Source organism: Chinchilla lanigera, unplaced genomic scaffold (genome assembly GCF_000276665.1).
Source record: "Chinchilla lanigera isolate Chin_1 unplaced genomic scaffold, ChiLan1.0 scaffold00155, whole genome shotgun sequence".
In the NCBI taxonomy this organism is placed as follows: domain Eukaryota; kingdom Metazoa; phylum Chordata; class Mammalia; order Rodentia; family Chinchillidae; genus Chinchilla; species Chinchilla lanigera.
The window spans coordinates 414,208-435,249 of NW_004955556.1; the positions used below are offsets into that span (position 1 = coordinate 414,208).

The 21,042-nt window shown below is 37.3% G+C and overlaps 1 protein-coding gene across 1 annotated transcript; it reads right to left on the reverse strand.

Annotated features, from left to right (window-relative positions):
* Positions 1 to 137: 137 nt before the first annotated feature.
* Positions 138 to 20,975, reverse strand: Timm23b (translocase of inner mitochondrial membrane 23 homolog B (yeast)). Its single transcript, XM_005412558.2, has 7 exons — positions 20,745 to 20,975; positions 18,824 to 18,882; positions 14,474 to 14,567; positions 14,198 to 14,282; positions 11,711 to 11,769; positions 9,993 to 10,103; positions 138 to 658 (listed from the first exon to the last, which is right to left on the reverse strand). Exons 1-7 carry the CDS (start codon positions 20,848 to 20,850, stop codon positions 543 to 545), a joined length of 630 nt encoding a protein of 209 aa, XP_005412615.1. The 5' UTR covers positions 20,851 to 20,975; the 3' UTR covers positions 138 to 542.
* Between the last annotated feature and the right edge of the window lie 67 nt (positions 20,976 to 21,042).

A 21,042-nucleotide genomic window follows, 5' to 3' on the forward strand; every position in this document is an offset into this window, starting at 1 on the left:
CAGAGAAAACTCTTTAGTTACTGCCACCAATAGCCCTTCATTTCAATACAAGAAAAAAAAAAAAAAATGCCAACAGTAATGTTTATATTTGGGTATGTTTTCAAACGGAGACACCAACTTCACACTGGAGATAGGACTCTGGTTCTATTTTCACCCTTTATTTAGAGTACAAGGCAATATTACAGTTTCAGGTCATTAATGAACAAATTTCGTGATAAAGAACTGACAGTAAGTATGACCTGAATTCTGGGAATAAGTGGCTTTCCAGTTCAGGGGTCGGAGAGAGAACAGATAGGTGCAAGATCATCTCCAAAGAAAAAAGAGAACCATGTTACTTAAGTGAGCTACCAAAGGGTTTTGGCTTCAGCTCATTGAGGGCAAGAACGGCTGCTGGTTCCTGGGTATCTGTTATCCATGATCTTCGTTATAGCAAATCAGAATCTCCAATTTTTCAAATGAATTGTAGGCAGGAGAAAATAAATCCAGACTGGCTTATAAACTGGATAACTACTAGAAGTGTCCTCCATGAGTTGGCAAAATCTTCAGAGTGACTGGTGGAGCAAGGAGCCTTTCATGTGCTCCCAGTTGTTATACAGTGCATACAGGCTGGTAAGTGTTAGGCCCGCCAGACCCCCTCGTGCAGCCCCTCGAAGCCCACCTAGAAGAGAAGGAAAAGAAATGAAACAACCTTACACTGCACATTTACCCTAGCACTGAGGGCTACATAACTATATGGTACAAGGAAAAGACATGGAGAAACATCATTTTAAAAGAATGTTCTATCCCAAACAGTAAGTTTTAAAAGTAACGAAAGTAGACTTAAGTCCAAGAGATAAGTTCCCCAAACCATTCAATACATGTTTTGATAATTTCATATTCAGGTTTTCTCCATAGTTTTCATTTTGAACCTAGAATCATCAAAGATTTCGTGATTTCTCTCAATCCACCTTATAACTATAGCAGTTATGGGTAAGTCTCACATTTATTACTGAGGTTCCAACCAGTCAGTCGTTTCCTGCTGGTTATGAGGTCTATACTTCACAGCAGTCAGTAAACTTAGGCTGTAATACAAACAGGGTGAAAACTATGTGGAAAAAGTCGTAACAGTCTTTGGACTCTGGAGAGGTCCTCCAAATATTAACTGAGGATGCAAGCAGCTGTAGTAATAAGATGAGTCTACTCAAACTCTGAATTAGGGCTGATGGTACACCAACCCCCACCAACCCTCCTGTGTTCTTCTCCCCCAACTAATAAGCAGTAAGCCACCTTGCATTGTCAGACTGGTTGGAAAAATTCAAGACTCAGACTTTAATTCTGCTGACAACAGTATACTTTTTCTTACGAAAAAAGATTTTATTCAAAATACAGAAATAATGTTTCAGTCACTTAAAAAACCCCTAATAGGTGGAAGTGGCACAGATACTTCTCAAAATAGAAAATGCTTGGTTACAGTTATGTCAGTCTTGTAACTCTTATGTGGTAAAGAAAATCCAAACCAGAAAACTCCACAGAAGGGGCTTCCCAAGGAAACTTAAAAGAATGTGATACATTTTGATGCTCCATAAACAAGGGATCAGAGACTTAAGGTGGCCTACACTGTAGCTACTGTTTTATCCAGGTCATGTTTTAGGGAGACAAAGGTGGGGTGGGGTGGATCCATGGTGATAGTTCTTGGCCCTTTTGACCTCCATGCCAGTCAATTATGCGAAATATAGCAACATTGCTACAATGAAACACTTCTGAGTTAGCTATTTCTCAGTAAGTCTACCAGATGTCTTTGGCTGATAAAGGGGGCCCCTCCTTGTAGGCGTCTCTCCAGTCTGAAAGCTTCTGATAGGTGTTCTGCTTAGCTTCCACTGTGAAATGTCACAATTATCTGTCCTAAACATACCCAAACAAGCTGCAGGCATCACCCATAAAAGTGTGAGAGTGTGGGATAGAGAGCAAAACATTTAAAAAGCCTCACAAATCAAAGTAAATGGAAGGTATCTCCTTAAAGTCCACATAATATCATCATCTTGTTGCGTTTAGATGGTAGGCATGTCAGTTAATTTTTCATGTAGTCAGTGGCTGAAACATTACAAAAACTTAAAAATACTGTACACTCAACCTGCTAATTTAATGTGTTCAGTTTAATAATGATCAGTGTCATGCCTTTGACTAGTAAGTCAAGAAAAAGCTGCCAGGCCAAAAGTAAATAATTAGATTTAATTAATAACAATTAAAATGGAAAAAAAAAAACCAAAACTGAGGCACAGGAGACTAACACTAAAGGTATCTGCAACAGTATCATTATGTCTCAGTTACTAGACTTAAAACTTTTAAGTGTAATGAGGGTACTCTCAAACAGGCAGCCAAAATGAAATGTACTGAACTCAATTCTAAACACGAAACCAGCAGTGGCCCAAGCTGCTGTTTGTTAGTAAAAAAATGACAGAGAAGATAAATGAAAGCACACTGATGCTTTGCTATGAACACTGAGCTTCATAAAGACACTCTAGACCCCTAATGCATGATACATCCACATAAAGTCTACTGCAAACCACTTCCAGCTGAGCTTTCTTTGCTTTGCATGTCCTAGAAACAGTTTCCACCAGGCTACATGGAAGAATTGCCACACAAGTTTTCAGTAGTCAAGCTTCCATAAAAATCCTCTGGCAGACACTGGGAGTCCCACAGTGACAACAGGATGTATAAGGCTTTATGATCTTTGGACTACTAGGGGATATTAAAATATCTCTTAGGAAGAATTTATTCCCCCAAAGCTTTCTATTTTTTCATCAAAATGAAACAAAAACTTGGTTCAAATCAATGACAGATGTTAGTTCTTTAAAGCCTAGAAAAGTTATCTCCAGCAAGGAGATAGCAAATATCTGCAGTGTCTGATTTACTCACCACACAGTTAATCCTGATTCAAGGGCAGCCTTTTATCATATACCAGCCATATCTTAATTTTACTCTTTCCCTTAATTCCAGGGCTTCCCAAGTGATTGACTTCAAAGAAGTTTAAGGGCCTCTGCTTTAGTCTTTCTCTAATCAAGTAACTTCTGGCCAACTAAGCATAGGAAGCTGATCAGCAAATATACTTGCTTTGAACACAGAGCAAGCAAATAAGACCAATGGTCAATCTCTATAAAGGAAAAGAAACAAGACTTGTGTGTCAGTGTTACCTCCTATCTTACACCCTTACACAACACTTCCAGAAAGACAGGGCAAGTATTTTCTAAACATGTGGAAAGGACACCTAGAATACTTAAGTGCATTGTTTTGGGATACAGAGCTAACTATAAAAATAATAGTTTACAACAGAGATCAGCAAGTCTTTCTTACAAGGACCAGAGAGTAAATCTTTCAGTCTTTGAGGCTCAAAGCTATTACGCAGGTACTTATGTACCACTGAAAATGTGACCATTTGAAAAGATAAAATGTAAATCTTAGTTTTGCTGGTGCTGCTTTAGAGGAACAGATTTAACTTACATACTGAGAGGGCTTCCAACCATCCTCAGTGGTACAATGTGTGCTTTTAGCATGTATGAGGCCCTAAGTTCAATTCCCAGAACCAAAAAATATATACAAAACAGTGGAAAAATACATAGAACAATACACAGATCTTAACTATTTTCAATAGTTCAGTTCAGTGGCATTAAGAATGTTTACACTGTTGTGCTATTATCACTAACATTCATCCCCAGAGAGCTCCTCTTGCAAACCTGAAACTATCCATTAAACATAACTTACTTCCTAACCCTGGTAACCACCTTGTACCTTTTCTATGACTATTTTGACTGTCACTCAGTATTTGTCCCTTTGTGACTGACTGTCACAAAGCAGTTATTTAAGCATAATGCCAGGGTTCATCCATGTTATGCCAGAACTTCTCTCCTTTGTAAGGCTGAATTATATTCCATTGTATGTGGGTACACATTTTGTGTATCAATTCATAAATAAAAACAGATACTTGAGTTACTTCTACCTTTTAGCCACTGTGAATAATGGTATTATGAGTGTACTCAACATCATTCACATATAAAGAATAATTAAATTAAATCTCGGAGAATTGGATTAAAATGGCCTGGATAAAGATCAAATATCACATTCGGCTCTAAGACAGAAAAGGAATTAACATTTACTGAGTTATGATTCTACTTTAACAACTTTTTGAGACAGGGTCTTGACATATTGCCCAGAGTAGCCTTGAACTTATGATATCCTTGCTTCCACCTCCCAGATAGCTGGACTACTGGTATGTATCACCACACCCAGCACAATTACACTTTCACCAATAAGCACTTACAGTAATTTGTTTCATTTTAAATCCATCAACCAGTAAAGTGATCACATGCAAATCTGATCAGCACAATATTCAGAAAATTTTTCAAAAGTCACATTCTTAAAATCTTCAACACATTTTTAAAAAACCGTATCTTAATTAACTACCAATGTTTTCTACTCAAGCCTCTGAAAGATCTCTTTATTGGCTGGGTTGCTTTATGATACATTAGGCACCTTCTGGTTAGGTGAGTCACAGTTTATAGTAATTCATCCACCACATTTTTACTGAGCAGACATAAGAAACCTCAAAAGGATCATAAAATCCTGAGACATCTGAGAATAAGAGGTTTGGTGTATAAAATGGACCTCATATGGAACTTCATCTTCAAGAGCTCTAACAATACTTCTTACAAAACATGCAGGCACATGGACTTGCAAAAACAGATCTCCTTAGGACAGTAAGATTGTAAATACCTTTCATACCCATAAAGCTTTACCTTAGCATAGAAAAAAATCTTGTTTAAAAAAATCTAAAAATACTTTCACACTGAAGGCTTTTAGGGGGAGACATTTAAAAGGTGGCCCAAGTATGGCACTTAGCCAACAAGAGTTTGACCCAAACTAGGTTAAAAAGATACATTAGTATTTTAAGAATCAGAGATTTCACATGAAATAAGGAATTCCATCTTTTGAATAGATGGAAGACACCAAGCCCACTATGCACAGTGGCACTAACGCTTCTAGCCAATGAAAGCCCCACGCCACTCCCCATTTCCCTACAGGAGGTAGTCTACTATGGTGTTGCCTGTTACAGGCAGTACTGAATGTAAAAAATGCACCAAGTTAGCAGCTACCTTAAGACATACTGAGTAACTGTTAAGTTAGAAAGGAAACAGCTGAATATTTGATGTTATCAAAAGAAACGGGAGCCTTAATTTCTGTGTCAGGACTTCCCTGCAGTAATGAGGCACAGTATGGGACCCTTCTAACTTTAATTATGGACATTAAAATCCATGGCTCAGAAGAGAAAAAACACAAAAGAAAACCTATCAATTCCATGTCAAGTGAAAAGTAGATTTCGATTTCTACTACAACTGTGGAAGTGAATAATAAGAGGAAGTAAATAATCTGCTGACCCAGAATCCCAACATCTGCTCACCAGTCCTGGTTCAAACAGTTTAGCTCAACACATTGAAATCACTCTAAAAAGACAAATCGTGTCTTTTTATTAATTTTTGGTTTCAAATAAACCTAGGAAGACAGACTGCAGAAATTAATTTTACGTGGCAGGAATAAAAATGTAACTTCAAATTTCACACTCAAAGAGTTCCAAGAGTGCTTAGGCACTCTCAGAATATTGCAAGGATTGGGCTGGGAATACAGCTCAGCGGCACAAGCGCCTGCCTGGCAAGAGCGAGGTCCTGAGTTTGATTCCCAGTACCAAAAAACAAAACAAAAAAGAATACTGCAAGGATAAACCACAAAGGAAAGAACCATTAACCCTAGGAGAAAGGCTCACTTCTGCTCAACTAAAATATTTCCCAATAGACCCCCAATGTACTCTTCAAAATAGAAATCCAAAGAGGAAAAAAAATGTAGAAAGCAGCTCAGACTAAAAGCCTCAACATGGAATATACGAAGCTATATTAGTGGAAAGATCACAAGTAAAAAATATATAAGAAAATGGGTGGTTGTCAGACCAGAGAAGCCAGGTTAAAAGAAGTCTGATAATATGATTTTTAATTCAGGTCTCATATTTCCTTAATGAGTTATACAAATGTCTTTTCAGAAGGTGTGAAATGTCATTATGGGACTCCCTGAGGAATATGACATCCATTTAAGGATGATTATGTTCTACCTGACAAGAACAGCTATAGTTTTCCTATAATCAATTAGTTTAGAGCATCCTAGTTGCACATTTTCAGCAAACAAGTTCTCACAGGCAAAAGTTACTAGTAAGTCCTCCTTCTTGCCAAAACCCTGACAAGATAATCCTATGTTTTCTGTAAGTCAGTTTACAAAGACAAAGTAAGTAAAGTGATATACAAGTCTAGTTTTTCAAATTAAGCAATTACCATCAGAATTATTGTGAAAACATTCTATTTATCAATGTCTAAACTGAATGTACGAAAATGTCACCTGCCAAAATATGAGTCACCTGCTCTGGATAACTTTACTATTAGCATTGTGTTTTCCAATAAGTAAAATTTCATGTAATATATATATAAAAGGTAAAAAGCTAACTATCATAATATACAATACATTTTATCAAATCAGTTAAAGCACCAACTCAATTAAAAACAATGAAGGGTATGACTTCAGGGGAAAATACAAGTAACTGATAATTGAAAATGCTCAGTCCCATGAACAAGCAGGGAATACCAAAGTGAAACGGTTATTGTAATGGTTGATACATTGTGTCCACTTGAGAAGTTTAGAAGCTTAACTAAATGACTCAGCAGGGGGCCAGGGTCCTCACTTAGTAAACATCCTGAGCCTGTGCAAGAGGACCCTATGGAGGAGGTATGGGTGTAAAGGTAGTGGGTACAAAGGAGCCACTCCACAGTGCAGTGCCTGCATACAATGTAAAGGAGGGCAATAGGCCTGCTTCCTCGCTCCACTTTGCTCTTGTTGCTTTTGCTGTCTTCTGTTGAACTGTTGCCCCTGTGCCATGCTACCCTGCTTTGGAGCCAGCAGATTCTGGACTGAAACCTCCACAAACTGTGAACTAAATAAACCTTTCCCTCTTTAAATTTGGGTGTCAGGTATTTTGTCTCAGCCGTAAGTGGAAAGTAACCAAGACAGTTATTTTTTACCAACTGACACTTCATAACAGCAAAGGTAAGCTAGCACTTGGAAGGACATTTTGGCATTAATTATTAGCATTTTAAAAATACTGATCTTTTGCTTAAATAACACCTCTCTCAGCAAATTATCTCACAGCACAAAATTATGTATACGTACTATGGTGTTTGAGAGATGCTTCAAGAAAGACAGATGCAAGAAGACAGACTCGGGAGCATGTGAGGTGCATGTCTGGAAAGACTGTTCTACGAAAAAGGAACAGGAAGAACAGAGGCCCAAAGTGGGAGTAAAGGACAAATAAGGAGTCAAACCTGGAGCCACTGAAGGGGCAAGACAGCAAATCATAGTCTCTCACGGTACCGTAAAGAGGATCAATTGGACTTTTAATTACACTGCAAAAACAACACCAAAACGACATCTAGGAGGCAGCTTTATTTATCTCGACGGGCACTGACAGGGATCACTTCTAAAATACTCGTACGCAATCTTCTGTGGTCTAGGGTTTATATTGGAAAAGCAAGCAGAAAGTACAGAGGCAGAATGGCTTGTCAATTGGGGATGGGTTTATACAATGTGCATCATAGTGACCAGCCATTTTTGAGACCAGAAGCAACCAGAACTAAAGCAGGAACTATTACTTGGGCAACTAAGAAACTGAAGTATATTGGGGAGGGGGGGGCATTTTTTGCTACAACATCCTATATTCTAAATACAGTACTGGCATTTCCATTTATTCATATGTGTACTGTAACTTCCATATGTCTCCTGAACAGAGCCTGTACCACATATTAACTCCAGGTTTACAAACTCTTGAAAACTTTCCTAATGTCATCACAGGGATCTAGGAAACCTATTACCACTCACAGAAAACAATCACCAAATAGTCAGGAATTACTAGCAAAAGAGAATTCTGAAAGGACAGAGAACTACAGGAGTCAAAAATAAATGAGTGATATCTGTGAGTTCAGTGCTTCCTGGAAGAGACTGGGTGGGACGACGGTGTGGGTGCTACTCAGTCATGCTGCTACTTCCACAATGTCACAAGACAAAGAAACACAAAGCAAGAAAACTACATCTCCCTCACCATCCCCCATTTCATCAAACGTAACATTCACTACTTAGTGCCTGCCTTGATGCCCGTATTACAAACCTTAAACTCCTGTAGTAATATTTTTCCTTGACGATTTTTTTTTATTTTTTGGTTTTTTTGAGACAGGGTCTCGCTATGCAGTTCAGACTGGCCTTGAGCTCACTTCGTAGCCCAAGCTGGTCTCAAACTTGCAATGATCCACCTGCCTCAGCCTCCTGAGTACTGGGATTATAGGCAAGTGCCACCACGCCTAGCCTCCTTGACCATTTTTAATTGCTTCTGCCTTCAATCTATCTTATTTTTAGTTTAATCTCCCACAAGAATGTCTCCAGGACTCCCTGTCCAAAGCAGAGGGCTTTGGAATCTTGTGTAGCTGAAGTGTTCAAGCTTGCTTGTTTAAGGACACTTTTATTAATATACTTTTAATTGACACACAGTAATTGTACATATTTATATGATACTGTGTAGCATTTTGGTTCACACATACAATGTGTGATCATATGACCAAGTGATAGACATCATCTGTCACTTTTCTGAGGACCTCTGGTCTAAGTTTAAACTTCTCACCCTGGCCTCCCACACTCTAGAGGTCTAAACTATCCTGCCAGACTTTTCTCCCCCACCCTCCCTATACTTATCATGGGACCAGATACACTTGAAATTCAGTCCATGCTCAACTGTTATTAGTCCTTTCCCTTTTCTAAAAATTCCTCCATTTCTATATCATGGAGGTGATCTGGTGTGGAAATAAATGTCTTTGGAGTCAGACTTGGGGTTGATTAGCACAAGGCCTCTAAAGAGCTGGGTAGAAAATGAAAGTAACTTGCCTGGGTTTCAGTCTGGCCATAAAACGAACGCCATAAAACTTTAGTTCCTTCAGAGACTTGTAAATGAGATGTTCTATAAAAAGCAAGACTTCTTTCTCCAACAAGTACATTTTGTACAATTTTTACAGGCCCTAATACACTTTTTCTAGTAGAAAGTCAATATTCTAAGATTAAAAACCCAAGAAATAGCCAAATAGTCATGTTACTCAAAAAGATGAAGGTAAAGAATTAAAGCAGCTGCCTTTGGAAGCAGGAAACTAAGGTGAGCATGATGAATGTGAGACCACTGCACATCATTGAGAATTTTAGATGTAACAACCTTAACTTCTAAAATCATGTTTATTTTTTGATAGAATTATGGAAAGTAAACAAAGCTCTATCTACATGATAAAAAAAATAAATCTGGCACTGGGCTGGGGATGTAGCACAGTGGTAAGAGTGTGTGCTTAGCCTCACAAGGTCTTGGGTTCAGTCCCAATGTTACAGATCTAAAATGTCTCTGAAAAGTCTCAGGTGTTCAAAGGTGGGGCTTTTGGAAAGTAAGTGGATCACGGGGCCCTATACTCACCACTTTAAGGATATTAGCTAAGTGAAATATGCTAGTTGCAAAAGGACAAATGATCCATGAACCAACTTGTATAGGTACCTACAGTAATCACATACAAAGACACAGTAATTATAAGACTGCTGGGAACTGGAAAGAGAGAAAAATGGGGAATTTTTGTCCAATGAGCATGAGAGCATTAGTTTCACAAGATGAAAAACTCTGGAGGTGGGTTACATAAACCTATGAGTATACTTAACACTACTGAACTGTACTATATTTAAGACAGTGTTATATTTTACCACAATTATACAACAAAAACAAACCAAAATAACCACAAGGTTTGAGCACCAGGCTATACTGGAAAATAAAGAATTTTCATTGAGAATTGTGGATAACAAGCATGCTTCAAGTGTATTAATTAAGAACTAGCTCTCTATGCAGCAGCACCCACCTGTACATTTATACAACATGCCCGTCATGGTTCCGGCTGCCACTGTATTCAGGTCATCTTCTGCACCTCGTGTTTTCTCAATGATAACACCAAATGCGCTATAAAGCAAAGCTAAAGGGGAAATGAAGTGATCAGTAACAAAAGCATGACTAAAAGTGAGTGTGGCTATTTCTGATTTTTCCAAAGACAGATATACAACAATCACTGAACATTATTTTAAACAGTAAAACCCTGGCAATTAGTAAAATGCCCATCAAGAGCATTTGTACCACCTGAACTGATACAGAAGAGGACTTTCTGCATAATGAAACAGTATACAGTAGTCACTTAAAAAGTAGGAAGAACAACATCCACTAAAATGTGAAGAGGCACACATGCACACATGAATGATTCTGACTGCTATAAAAAGAAACATCTGTGGACTCAGAAGAAACACCAAGAGTTGCTATTTCTACAAAGTGCTACCGGATAGTTCCAAGAATATTTTAAGTTTTCACTTATATGTTACCCATAATAGCTATTCTGTGGATTAAACACCTACACACTTTATTATAAGGGAAAACATTATTTAAAAGAATGCGAGATTTTCATATGCTAAAATCTGTAACTCTAGCACCATTTGATTTTATAAGCTCCTTCCTCAAACAATCCTTCTTTTGAGCTTTTACAGATTCCTATCAGGTGACTGCACTGAAACTTTTTCTTATCCTTTCTCAAAATTATATCTGCATTTGGCCCTCCAACAATGGTATACCAAGCTCAGTCTTACTCCTCTGCTGAGCTATGTTCATGTCTATACAAGGACATCTTTGTGGTCAATTTACTTAACCAAAAATGAACATGAGAATATTGTGACTGGTCACAGGACAGTCAGAATGTACAGGGTCACCAGCAGGTGACCACATACTCAGTGAGCCCTGGACTGAGGGGCTTCTGCAACATGGGACTTGCAGTGTTGAAACCAAGAAAGTCTCAGCAAGAGCAGCATGTGGAAGCACTACATACCAGAACCCAAAGTACAAATCTGACTGCATGGTATGCAAACACACTGCATCCAAATCCCATGACAAGGCTGGGATCTTACTATGTCACAGCAGAGGTGTTTTCTATCTTTTCAATGAGTTGTCTACATTTTCTCTTATTCTGCCACACGTAAAAGGATAATCAGAAATTCAGTAAGTTAATAAATTACTAAAACCCTGGATGTCAGAGCATATATGTCATCAATAATGAAAAGACTATCATTCACAAATGATGTGATGAAAGCGCCTGGCTCTGACTAAGCACTGCTAAATCACCCCTTGCCTATGTGCAAATGTGTTTTTTATCTACAGAGGACCTACTGCAATTCTGACAATGAGGTCCTTGAAAGCCACTTGGATGAGCCACTCAGACTGCTGAGTAGACTATTAGGAAAACACAGCAAAAGGACAGGACTAATCCATCACGTCTCACTACAGGACCTTGAACCTTTCCTAACGAGGATAAACCTTTGCCCTGGACTAAAATTACATGAATTTCAACTTAGTTAAAACACGATTTTATGTGTTGTTCTGCTTGGACAAAGAGTTTGTGATGTCTACCCTATTCACCAGAGCAGATTTAAATATAATTGTCTCATATCCTAGAACAAAAATTTTCATTGACCAAGTTGTCCACAATACTTCCATGTCCTTTTTTACATTAATGATTTATTAGTAAATGAGATTTCTACTTACCCAGAGAACCTAGAGTATTGGCCCATAGTGCCCCTTGCCTCGTCACCATATTCAAAATCCTACCAGGGAAGAAGAATCTTCATTTAGAATCATTATCTCTAATAATTATAAGAAAAAATACAGTAGCTACTTAAAATGCTTACAACCATACCTTGAGTTTTCTTAATTTTAGGATATACCTTACTACCTCCTCAAATTTCAAAAACTAGTTTTTACTCTATGTAGACAGGAGTAAGGTTAAAATCTTCAGTACTTTGAATACATGTGAAACATACCAAAGTTTTTAATAACAATCTACTCTGTAAAGAAAATGATTAGAGAAACAGATAATGTAAAAGATGCCATTTTGATTATGACAAACTGGCTTCATTTCTTTTGGGAATAAGAGCGTACACTCAGAATACTAACTAGAATCAAAGTAAAGAACATAAAGCAGAACTGAAGGGACAGAAACAGCACTGTTTGCTTCCAGACTAGCACCAAGCAGCCAAAGAGAATGCTTAGCACACTCTCAAGGAAGCACAGTCACGCCTTGCACCAGTGCCCCAGGTCACCAAAACAGCAACGCAGGCCACCAGAGGAAGAAGACAAGACAATGCTCTCCCAGCAGTGTAACACCATCACGGCAACAGGTCAGGCCGGATGGCTGACTATTGCTGGAAACAGTGGAAGCATAGTAATGAAGAGTTGAAGAACTCATTTAATTATTACAAGATTCAATTAATCTCTATAGTAACGACAATTTGTATTACTTATAAAACAGTATTTTTAAAAATTAGTAATTTTTGCAAAGAGAAGTATTTTGTTCCTAATTATGTTACACATTTACTAGTAAGAGTAAGGTTCAGTAATTTTTTCATCTGTAATAAGCTTTAAAACTATTCATCTCCATTACTGTATCACTGGAGGGACTGAAAAATGGTGACTTTCTTTAGGATGCAATCTGGCAACACAAATGATGTGTGATGAAGGCATCTAGCTCTGACTAAGCACTGCTAGACTACCCCTTGCCTAGAACTGCAAATGTGTTTCTTATCTACAGAAGACCTACTGCAACTCTGACAATGAGGTTCTTGATATCCATGTGGGTGAACAGAGCCCTTACCAACCTCTCTTTTTATCATCTCTTAACAACCCTAAGGGCAGAAAATAAAAGAGTTTACTCAAAATCACAAAACAGTAAGTCATGAAACTGGGACTCTGAAGCCACATATATCTGCCTGGCTATAAATCCTACCTTCTCCCCATTACTAAACGTTGTTTATCTAGAAAGATACAATGATTACCTATTACTATTTTAGAAAATGAAGCAAGTTATTCTTCCTAGAACATTTTCCACTTCCAAATTCATATTCAATATAAATTTGGGGATTTGTTTCAAAATATACTAGACAGGAAAAGGAGATGGAACATGGCTGATAGTTGTTGAAGAAGAGTTATGTTCACAGGTGTTCACCATACTATTTTTATCTACTTTTCTATCAAATGAAAATTTTAATACAAAAAATAAAAATTACTGGACCAAAGAGGAAAATATTAAGAATTACACAAAAATATAAAGGATCTGGGCTGGTAATGTGAATACAACAATCCAGACAGTAATAGGAAAACTTGACAGGCCTTCAAGTGTCATAAGGTCTAACTAGTTCATCTGCTGCCATCTGCTGGCTGAACAATATTCACAGATAATGGAGTTTAAAGAGCTCTAGAACAAACTGTAACTCCAAAGGTACACACACTGTAATTCCTCTTACAAAAAAAGAATTAAGATGTGTTAAAATGAAAATTGAAAGAGTAAAAATAAAAGCAATTATATTTTCTTTTAAAAAAAACAGAAAATCTGAGCAACATATTACTGAAGCAAGAGCAACAAGGATTGGTCATGTTTATTTCTTACATAGAGTAAAGACATACATACTTTCTAACCCATTTAATTGTCCTTTCCTTTTTCTGTAGGCTTCAAGTTTCTGAGGAAAGACAGCCTTATCCTTCTAAAACTAAGTTCTAAAACTTTAAAGTTTCTATGGCTCTCTAGTTTCAGAAACAAAAAGTGAAGTCAGTAAGAAGTTCAAGTAAAATAACAGACCTAGCCATCAATCTTATGAACTCCCTATTTCATTACTAAATCCCTTGGTTCTACACACTTCTGAACAATCTGATTTCCTATACTAATTCACCAATTTAAAAAGCACGTCACACAGCCTAAAAAACTGAATATATGTAGCTGAGAAGTTAGGAGAGGATAGCACCAGACAACTAAGGGATACTGACTCAAAAATTTAGTCCCTTTAAAACCTAAGAGTCAGTAATCCGATTTCTTCATTTCTTCTATTTGGGGTAAGAAAAAAAAAAAACAGAAAGAAAAAAAAAAGTGTATCAAGTATCAAGTCTCTAAACATTTGTAACCTCAGGGTTATACCCATCAAACTAACAAAGCAGAGGTTAGCATTCAAGCATTTATATGTCAAATGATTACCCAACACTTACTGTACATTTCTTGGTTTGGACCAGGCCATGTTCTGGGTTTCCTTCAATCCTAGCCGAAGACCATTCACTGCCCCAAATGCAGCCCCTGGTGAATCATAACAATTCATCCAAATATTATAGCTTTGTTGTATTAAAGAACTGTACTTCTGACTCATTTTCATTATCAAATATGAAAATACTTATTTTTTAAAAAGCCCTGAAATCAATGTTCTTATTGGTTTTGGGTCCCATAAACTACTTGGGCTGAGGACACTTAAAAAAAATGGTTATACTCACCAGTCATGCAACATCCTCCAATGGTAAAGAAGGCCAGTTCAAACCTGCCCCGGGTTTTATTAGCTCCAGTCGGTAAAATAAACTCATCGGTATCCTAAAGAGGTGATAATGAAAGTCAAGGTGAGTGTCCTTCAAGACATATTACTGCAAAATACTTTTTTAAATTTCACAGTAGTTTTTCAAAAAAACCAAACCTTTAAGCAAACTCAACTATCTTACTCAAAAATAAAATGGCCTACATAATACATAAGTGTGAAATGAAATATGTAACACATTTAGTCCTCCCTTCTCCAGGAAGAATCTCATTCATACCTTTGAAATGAGATATACTGTACGTTAGTTGCCTTCATGAATTTGAAGCAGTGATGCAAAGGCATTTAGAAAGGACGGCTCTCAAAAAAGGTAAACAGAAAACTATGAGAAGTAATAGCTGATAGATGACCAGTCTGGAAGCAGAAAACTGCTATTCTGTAGGTCTTCACTGAGCACCCTCTTACTGTGTGTGAGACCAAATGATCATTAAAATTGGGCAAAACTATTAAAGAACAACAGACTGGACCAGTCATACAAGGCCAAATTAGCCACCCTAAAAATTCTTTTTTCTCCTTGGCGGTGCTGGGCATGGAATTCAGGGCCTGGCACATGTTAGACAAACACTCTACCACTGGGCTATACCCCAAATGCTCCACCGTAATAGCTGCCTGAGATATACTCTTTGGAGAACCTTAGAAAACTACAGACCCTCTTCTTAGTAAATACATGCACACATTTAGCATGAGCCAATGAAAGGAACCCAAAATCCTAGGTTAAGAAATGCTACCACTCTTAACAGTAAAAAATCATAAAGTTTGAAAAGTCTTTTTTGAAAAGTCACTTTTATGGAGAACATTTTCTATGCAGTTTTGTAAAATAATTCCCAATGGATACCACATGATACATACAGTGCCACATTTAACACAGAAGATATAACTAGTAAAAAATACTTCTCCCACATTCCTATGCCAAATATAAAGCTTTGGTAAATACATTCCTGATTAGGAAAGGTAGCTCTGCACTAGATTTTTGTTCATTTTTGTCTTGTATTTTAGACAGTCTTGTTATCTAGCCCAGACTGGCCTCGAACTCATGATCCTCCTGCCTCTGCACCCAGGTGTTAGGATTATAGTCATGCACCACGATCCAGATCCAACCTGCACTGGGTTGTCTGTGCATACAACCTCACCAAAAATTGCACAAATGAACAGACACTTACTGTTACACAAATTGAAGAGCTCTGATGCCACGGTACACTGTATACAATTTTGCAAGTTTTTGGGTGCTTCCTGACTTTTAAATTAATACCTTAGTTCTAAATTATGCTTCTTGTTTGAGGATTTCAGGCATATTACAGTAGTACCTCAGTTGACAAACTTGATTCTTTCCATCATGCTGGTCACAAATCTAGTTGGACGAGAACCGAATCAAATTCAACAGATAGATTCAATGTTGACCTTATGCGGATTCAGTTCTCATCCAGTTCAGTTTGCAACAGAATTACAGAATTGAGTTCATGAACTGAGGTATCACTGTATTTGACCAAATAATTATCCTTCAATACAGAAATGGACAAGAGAAAAATTTTTATAAGGCAGTTTTGATGGACATTATCAAATATATTTATATTTGCACAACCAAGATCACCATCAACTTTAGGGTATCTTTATCACCCTGAAAAGAACCCTATACCTGTTACGCCCTATTTATTCCTACTTCTCAGCAGCTGATAATCTATTTTCTATCGTTTATACATTTTCCTAGGTTGGACAATGCACATAAATAAAAGCAAACATTATATGATCTTTTATAACTGGCTTCTCGGATTTCACAAATTTTCAAGTTTCATCCATGCTGTAGCATGTATCATTAATTCATTCCTTTTACTGCCAAATGACATGACACTGTACGTATATGCCACATTTTACTTTTCATTTATCAACTGATAGGCATTTCATTTTTTTCTCTTTTGGATTATTGTATTTCCACTACAAACAATCACATACAAATTACATGAACATGTTTTCAATTCTCCTGGTTATCTAATAGCACTGCCAGATCTTAACACAACCCTATTTTTAACATTTTGAGAAACTGCCAGACTGTTTCCAAAAGCACCTGTACCCTTTTACCTTCCCACCAACAATGTATAAAGGCCTAATTTTTTCATATCCTTACCAATATTTATTATCACCTGTGTTTGTAGTCATAGTCTGGTAGATGTAAAGTGATACTTCATTGCACTGTTTTGATTTCCACTCCTCTAATGAGAATGAACAACTCTCATGTGATTACTAGATACTTTCATGTCTTCAAGGAGAAATATCTATTCAAATGTTACAATTTAGTAACTGGTGTATTTAATAAATTTTTTTGAGACAGGGTCTTGTTTGTAGTTCAAGCTGGTCTTGAACACACTATGTATCCCAGGCTGACCTTGAATTCTTAGTGATACTCCTGCCTCAGTCTCAGTGCTACGATTACAGGCATGTGCCACTATGCCCAGCAGGAATTCCTAAAAATAAAATATTCTACATACAGTCCCTTATCAGGTAAGTGATTTACACATATTTTTCCCAATCTGTGTTGTCTTTCTTGATGTTGCCTTTAGCACGCCAAAATTAAATGTTTATTAAGTTTGTTTATTAAGTTTCCTTTCGTTACTTTAGCTTCAGGTGGTACATCTAAGAAACTGTTGCCTCATGTAATCACAACTATTTATGTCTATGATTTTTTTTTTCTGAGTTTTACAGCTTTAGCCCTTAATGTCTAATCCAATCTGAGTTAACATCTGTATATGGTGTGAAGTTGAGGTCTAGCCTCAGTTTTTTACACTAAGATTCAAATTATCCCAACATCATTTTTGAAGAATCTTTTTCTCCTACTTGTAGTCTTGACAGCTTTGATAAAAACTGACTGTAAACAATGTAAGAACTTTTTCCACTATGAATTTTATTTTACTGATCTACAGATTAAGCCTTTATGCTAATATCAAAATGTCTTAATTACTGTAGTTTTGTATTGTTTTAAAATTGAGATGTCCTTCAATTTGTCCCTTTCCAAAATTGTTGGTTATTCAACATTCCTTGAATTTTCATCTGTATTTTAGGATCAGCACGTCAGTTTCTACCAAAAAAAAACCAAAAACCAAAAACCAAAAACCCACCATGGATACTGAGACATAGCTTGACTCTGGAGGTCAATTTCAGGAGTACTGTCATATTAAAAATACTAAATTTCTCATAATTATGGAATGTGTCTTTCCATTTACTTAGGTCTTTGTTTCAGTGTTTTATAGTTTTCAAGATTGTAAGTTTTTGTACCTTAATCTATTAATTGTATTCCTTTTGATACTTCTGGTAATACAATTGTTTTTGTAATTTTATTTTTTAAGTGTTCGCCGCTACTATACAGAAACAACTGGTTTATGTAACTGGTCTTGCATTCTGTAACTGCTAAAATCATTTATGCTTCTAACATTTTTTGTATTCAATTCATTTATTCTAACAGTTTTTTTTTTTTTGCTTTTCTTTGATTTTTTTATAGTCATAACCAGACTATTTTCATTTGCAAACAGACTGTTTTCCCTCCTTTTCAATCTGGATGCCATTTCATTCTCTTGTGCCTAACTGTCCTGCTAGATAATGTTAAAACAGAATTTAAGACACTGGACATACTTGTATGGTTTCTGATACTAAGGGTAACGTACCCAGCTTTCTAACATTAAGTATTAGCTTTGGATATTCTGTGGCTTTATTAAAGGAGTTATTAAAACTGTTTATTAAAACTGCTTTATTAAAGAAGTTCCCTTCTATTCCTAGTCTGAGAGTCTTCTAGAAGGGTGTTAGATTTAATCAAAAGTTTTTCTATACTTACTGTGGCAATTTTTTGTATGCTACAGTCTTTCTTTTATTGCTTTGCTATACATTGATATATCATAGTACTTTGATTTTTTTTGATGGTAAGTCAATGTTGCTTTCCTGAGATATTCAATCAGTAATCTTAAACTTCGCCATTTAGCCCAGTACCCTTTTGACATTTAGTTTAGTAAACTAAGCTTTAAAAATAAATTTTATTTTCACTGGATAGTTTTCACTAATACCTTGCTGATTTAAAAAAAAAAAAAAAGCACTTCTGAAGAGTTACACAGTTGAAGACACAAGCTAGTCCCCAGGACTTGTAAGTGGGGGTGGGGTGGGGGGGAAACGAATGGAAATTTAATGCTTCCAAAAGTTCAAGTCACTGTTAAATATGTGACCTTTTCTTCTCTTCAGGGTAAGATAAAGCACCAACTAAGCAAATCTTATTTAATCTTACCTGCACAAGATATCGGGGATCCACATTTAAATAAGGAGACAAAGGGTTCATACCAGTTACTAGAAAAAAAAACAAAATGTCACATTGCAACAAAATTCTTTAAAATTATTTCATATAAAGGTAATTCAATTGTTACATATGCTTTGCAACTGACTTACAGGTCACTGAATGTGCAATTTTTTCCCCATTTTATCCATCTATCAGTTTACATAATCCTTCTTGGGGTCCCTCAATCTCAAATCAGTCTTGCACTAGTGGCTTAGGTGCGATGCCAGTATGGTTGTTGGTGGTAGTAGATCAAACAAGCAGGAAGCAAACTCATGCCATTTATAAAGTTAGGTTCTTTCATATTACTAAAAGGATGCCTAACAATTATGTGAATTACAATAAACAGATGAATCATTAATCTCATGGGAAAAGGGAAGTTGGAATTTGGTTTCTAATTGTAGATAAACACTCCAGGATGGTTCCTTCAGAATTTGAGGCTGACAGGGTTGATTTTACTATATGGATGGAGGTCAATGCAAAAGAAAATGCAGAATTTCAGAGGGCCAGACTTCAAATCCACTAACTTTGAAGATAGGCGAAAAACTATCAAGAAAAATAAATTCTCCCAAACTTTAAATTTACTCTTTGGATCTTATGTATCTCAGCTACTGCTTATAAATCTATGCGCTGATCATGACTGATCATTTTATCAAACGAAAGCCTTACTAGTTCTATTTTTAATATGTACTTTGAACTGTTATCTATCATCTGTATTGTTAGCATCCTACTCCAAGCACCAAATCTCACAGCAACAACTTTCTACCTAACTTAAATCCTCCTGCCTCTTCAATTTACCTTCTGTGTAGTAACTAGAATCACCTGAGAAGGAAATAAGCCCTACTGACTTATATGTCAACCCTGACCCATTCTAGAAAGTTCCTCCTCTTCCCATCACCATCTCATTACCCTGTTTTATTTTCTTTACATCTTTTATCACTCATTATCTTCAATGCTTTTATGTTACTTGGTTCGTCAGCAGTATGTATTCTTCATATCAGAACTGTTTTTTGTTTTTGTTTTTTAAACTACTGCAGTACTGCATCAGAAAATTACTCAGCACAGTGTAGCAGCTCAACAAACGGTGGTCATCCTTTGGTCCCTCAGCTTACCTTCAAGTCTTAACCAAGTTAAGGTAACAGTATTTTGTTACATTAAAATAGTGCCCATTGTGACACGAAACTCAGAAGTCCTAAGACGCACACAAATTGTTTTCCATGCTCAGTTTTGTCACTCGTGGACATTAGAGATATAAAAAAGATTTCTTTGAGTTCCTGAATATATGAGATAAAATATTTTAAGAACTTTCAAAAAGAAAATATTTTTAAAGGCATCTTGCATATTTCCCCAGCTGTAATTCTTACTTGCATTCCTTCTTCCTATCTACAAACCACCTTTGAAGTTCATCTCACTTTCCCGTTCTCTCCAAATGGATTGTCCCAACTCCTATTCTCATCTATACTCATTATTACTGAGTGCCTTGCCCTTCTGACTGCTTTGGAATTCAAAATATGCATCTTTGTGCTTGCTATTTGGAATACGTTTACTTCTACAACTGCGCTTGTCTTAATCCAAGGTCAAGCACGTTTTCCAACATACAGGAACAAGCGTGATGAAAGCGAAGAAAGGCCGCGTGGGTATAAACGAAGAAAACACGCATCATCTTCCGAGCCCAGGTCGATCACAAAGGGCTCCCTAAAGATCTGTGCCCCCCACCAAGCCCCTTTAACCTTTCAAGAGCAGCTGTGCAGGTAATTAACCCCACCATTAGCGAGGACGCTTGTGAACGCCAGCAAGAAAAAGAACGGGACCCCGCACGTCTGGTGCAGTCGCAGGAAGCCGTGAAACAGGCTCGCACCCGAGGGCCGATACTTACGCGGGACGCCGGCCAAATCTGCGTGTGAGTAACCAGCTCCGCCGGCTCCAAAAAAGCCGGCCAAGCCCCCCGTAGTTTTGTTGCCACTGCCCCCACCGCCCTCCATGGTGTCACAGCAAAATTCTGTCCGCTTCCCGCCGCCGCCTCAGGCCGAGGTACTGAGCTCGGCCGTTGCTCCAGAGCAGCAGCGGGGAAACCCACGTTACCACTGCCTCCTTCACACGCTGACCTTCCGGGCGCCGGTGGCCGTGAAGCACTGCACTTCCGCTTTGCGACGGCGGGCACCCGGAAGTCGGAG